Source organism: Hyalella azteca, unplaced genomic scaffold, assembly GCF_000764305.2.
Source record: "Hyalella azteca isolate HAZT.00-mixed unplaced genomic scaffold, Hazt_2.0.2 contig16701, whole genome shotgun sequence".
NCBI classification, from domain to species: domain Eukaryota; kingdom Metazoa; phylum Arthropoda; class Malacostraca; order Amphipoda; family Hyalellidae; genus Hyalella; species Hyalella azteca.
Window position 1 is genome coordinate 1,673 of NW_025946511.1, and position 4,092 is coordinate 5,764.

A 4,092-nucleotide genomic window follows, 5' to 3' on the forward strand; every position below is an offset into this window, starting at 1 on the left:
GTTGTAATGAAAATGGCCGCTACGTTCGAAAAATTAATTCATCTAGATACCTGGTATGACGGTCACGAGTGCAACCAACCTTCCATTGGTTAACTTGCAAGTCGTGTCAACCTTTAGCAGAAAAAGTGAGCAAAACTTAAATGCTTAGACCACGACGATGATCTTTAATCATTGTTTATCGGTAGACTATACGAACTTATTATTGCAGTGCTTCAGATATTGAGTTTATCTCACTGAAATTACCTGCGTGGATTATTGCTGATGGAAATGGTGCTCGGATATGACTTTTACATAATTGATAACACTGAGCTTTTGAAGCATCATGATGTTTGGCTAAGGTACAAAAATTTAATAATTTTGGGCCGGGAATCTTGTGTACTGCTGCTATAATTAATGCCCTTTTATAAGTTAATAGCTATTTTATAAAAAAATAGTTAGAAGAAACTTTTTTTTTCAATGCAAGCTGGTGACAATCACGCTGAAATTTTATTCGGTGCAAGGGAATATAAATTGTGCAAGAAAACAGTGAAATTAAAATTCAGAATTAAATATACCGGCAGATGCTAACTACGGGCGAGGTTTCTGAACATAGCCAAGAAATCCCCATCAGCGTGGATATCATACTGTGGTGACTGTACACTAAGTCTTGATCTTGTTGGTTAAAGTGGTTAGTCTTGAATTTATCTTTGTCCGTAAAATGACATGGAATGTATGGATACTAAATACTAGAGGGAGATCTTACATCGCGTTACTCCATTCCATTCATCATCGGAGTTTCCGGTCCTAAATAGCCATGCCGAGTTGAAGGGGATTACTGCATTTACTCTCTCAGAGTGGTGCTCCGGACGTGTAGAAACGCCATGTCGATCATATACACTTTTATAATAAAATTCAGGTGGAGCATATGTCAGTTAGGTTGGAAAGTGTCCATGTTTCAGGTGGAACATAAGCCCGAAATCTGTAAACTGTAAACAACCAGAGCCTGTTTCTACGTCGGTATTGCAGAGCTTGCATTAATCGACGTTGGTGAAGATCCCTTGACATGTGCAATGGAAGGACATGGTCGTGGATGGCACGTCGTCAAAGTTGCCGCTGTAAATCACGTAGTATTCCATGCCGCTGTTCTGTTTGGGCGGAATAGTGATGCCGTAGATCGTCTGGTCCAGCACGCTGCCGTCCGACCAACGGTAGACGCCGTCGCTGTCTTGCTGAAGGCCTACGAATGTCATCCCTGGATACGGAAAGAGCCTCAAAAAGAATGAATAATTTAACAGGTTATGAGTGACATCAAGCATTAGGTAAAAAATATAAGTCAGTACTCACTGCAGTGAGTGACAGAGAGCGCATTTTCTCGTCGACGAAAACGTGTAGGCACGGACTGACGGATAGACAGTCGAAAATGACGAGCACAATTGGACATTTTTTCCATAAATGAGAAAATGCGCTAAAAATAACCTAAATGCAATTACTGGAAAGCAATAAACATTCAATATATTTCTTTTACTAGACAAGCCACAGTTAGGGAGGGTTCAATTAAGATTGAACTAAGAAAATCTGCTCACAGGTTTTCAGGAAGTCGAAAGTAGCTTTGGTTTTGACGACCGGGATCCTCATGCCGGGCTGAGAGCAGCGCGCCGCGCAGTCGGTATACCCCAAGGCAAGGCCTTCGTTGTAGAATTTGCCATCGATTTTCTGTACGAATTTTTCTGCAATAATGAACAACAATCTTTGAGAACTTGAAGAGAAATTATTGGATACCAACTCTATGACTTAGACGAAGCTAAATTTAGTGGATTGGAATCATTGACCGCCAAAAGAAAGCTCTAGAGAACAAAGTTCAGCTCATCGACTTATATGGTGGACAGAAAACTCCAAAAGATAAAAAGTAACAAAATTTTAGGTACCTTCTTATTTAGGATAGGAATATTGAAGGAATTTAAAGTTCATTCGTAGGCTTAGATATTCAAGAATCATAAAATGCTTCATAGTTTTTTCTCCGTTAAAATTGTTTCTCATGGAAATATTTTCTTAAAAGCTGTTGGAGCTGGAAAATAAGCGTGCGTATGATATAATCTTGCAAAACAAAAACAATAATCAACTAAAACCAATTTTAAAGTACAATGCCCCAATCAAATGTTTTAACGCGTACGGGAAGGTACCTAGATTTTTATTTTACCCTAGCCTTCTCAGTAAAAACTCTGAAGCCTGCTTGACAGCTAGTGATGTATATTTTAAGTATAAAATAAATATTAGCAGTCAAGCAACGAGTGAGCCAACGATTGCATAGAGCAGCATTGCGTCGCAAAAGGCTTTTTTTCGCCTTTAGATATTAACGCAATACTTTAATTTTCATGCACTAGTTCTAATACTACTAATGCTAGTGACTAATTACATATTCAGGTTTAAGAAAAATTGGTTTGAAATCTTTTGAAGATTCATTTACAGACAGAATCTTCACATCAGGTTACCCGAGTATTGGTAAGTAGCGCCGCTGGACTGCGTCGTCTTGCCGAGCTTGTCGCTGAGAGCGCACGCGCCGCTCGCGTTGTAGGAGTGCGCGATGCAGCGCCCGTCGACGAAGCATCGCCCGCGACACGCGCCTAGAAATTGTAGAACAATTTCTGAGACGTAATATGAATAGAAAATTGTTTAGACGAACATGTGGGAAAGAAAGTATTTCCAATCTCTCCTAGGAATTTAGTTCGTAACGGTGTGTAGAAGTTTGCCTTAACTTTTCCTGTGTACTTCTTTTTACTTTTTAGCGTATTTTCTCATTTATGGAAAAAATGCACTATTGTGCTCGCCATGTCCGTCTGTCTGTCCGTCCGTCCGTGACATCAAGTTTTCGTCGACGAGAAAATGCGCTCTCTGTCACTCACTGCAGTGAGTACTGAGTTAAATTTTTTTATTTGTACTTCAACCAGTACCAGCCACATCAGCACCTCTACTGAATCAGTGTAAGCAATGCAATCAGCCTATCATAGAACAATTATGTGAACAGATAATTTTATATTAATAGCACCACTTATATCCATCGGCTCATTAACAGCTCAACTAATTCTTTCATTCAACAAACATGCAACACGAGTAATAAGAACAAAAAGCTTTGCACACATTGAACAGAATATAATTTAGCTAATATTATCAAGGAAATTTGCCCATGATTAGATGAATTTACAGGCATATGAATGCAGGCTTTAACTTGCCTATACATGCAGACATCAAATAGGCCTGAATGTATAAATTCATTACGCAGGCCTGCTTGATCCAAGCTCTCGCGAAGTATGAACACATTTTCAAGTCCTCTCAACCAATCCTGGATTAATTTGAATGGTGAGACAATTTGTGGCATTTCTTAAATTATATATAATATGAATGGTGCATGAAAAACAGTGACTGCTCGTCCACTAAAGTAGATTAGTGATCTAAAGCAATCTGAACAATATCAATCATCCAGTTAATCACAATGTCGTGGTGCAAAGCTTTCCGTACTCCTAACCTGAATTTATATCAGTCAAAGGATTCAATCAATCAAGTGAATTCAATCGAGTCAATGAAGCTACATGATTATTTATGGACTACTAATGATAAACTATTATCTCACACTCAGATGGTGCTTGGGCGAGGTAGTAAGAATCGTCCTCGGAGATCTGCACATTTTTGACCACCACGGACGTCTTGCCCGCGTAGGTTTGTATCAAGTAGGCCTCTGGCAGCGCGGCGTTCACTGCCCCCAGCGTCAGCAGCGCTGCCGTCAACGCCGCAAGTGCTACGCGCTTCATTCGCACCTTGATTTTAGAACTCTGTTCTTGAGAAAAATTTTCTTCAATATTTAACAGGTATTTGAGTAACGAAAGGAACTATTGACTATTAGAATCATTTGTTTTAAAAGCAAAGACAATACCACAAAAATTCACCATTTCTTTATAAGAGAAAACGCTGGCAGAGCATAAGGAAAGGAGTTATAGAACGGAGGAACCTACTTGCAGATCCTCCTCATTCTGCTGTACGTGTTCATGCCGAGCAGTGCAACACCTCTGTATCTGATAGCGATTTGAAAGTTTTAGCTTCCACAACCGGTGTTACTGATCT

General features: G+C 39.6%; 1 protein-coding gene across 1 annotated transcript; it reads right to left on the bottom strand.

Moving 5' to 3' along the window:
• Positions 1 to 9: 9 nt before the first annotated feature.
• LOC108673496 lies at positions 10 to 3,798 on the bottom strand. The gene is made up of 4 exons (XM_018161338.2): positions 3,605 to 3,798; positions 2,469 to 2,600; positions 1,563 to 1,706; positions 10 to 1,231 (listed from the first exon to the last, which is right to left on the bottom strand). The coding sequence occupies exons 1-4, from the start codon at positions 3,780 to 3,782 to the stop codon at positions 1,014 to 1,016; spliced, it is 672 nt and encodes a 223-aa protein (XP_018016827.1). The 5' UTR covers positions 3,783 to 3,798; the 3' UTR covers positions 10 to 1,013.
• Positions 3,799 to 4,092: the final 294 nt, after the last annotated feature.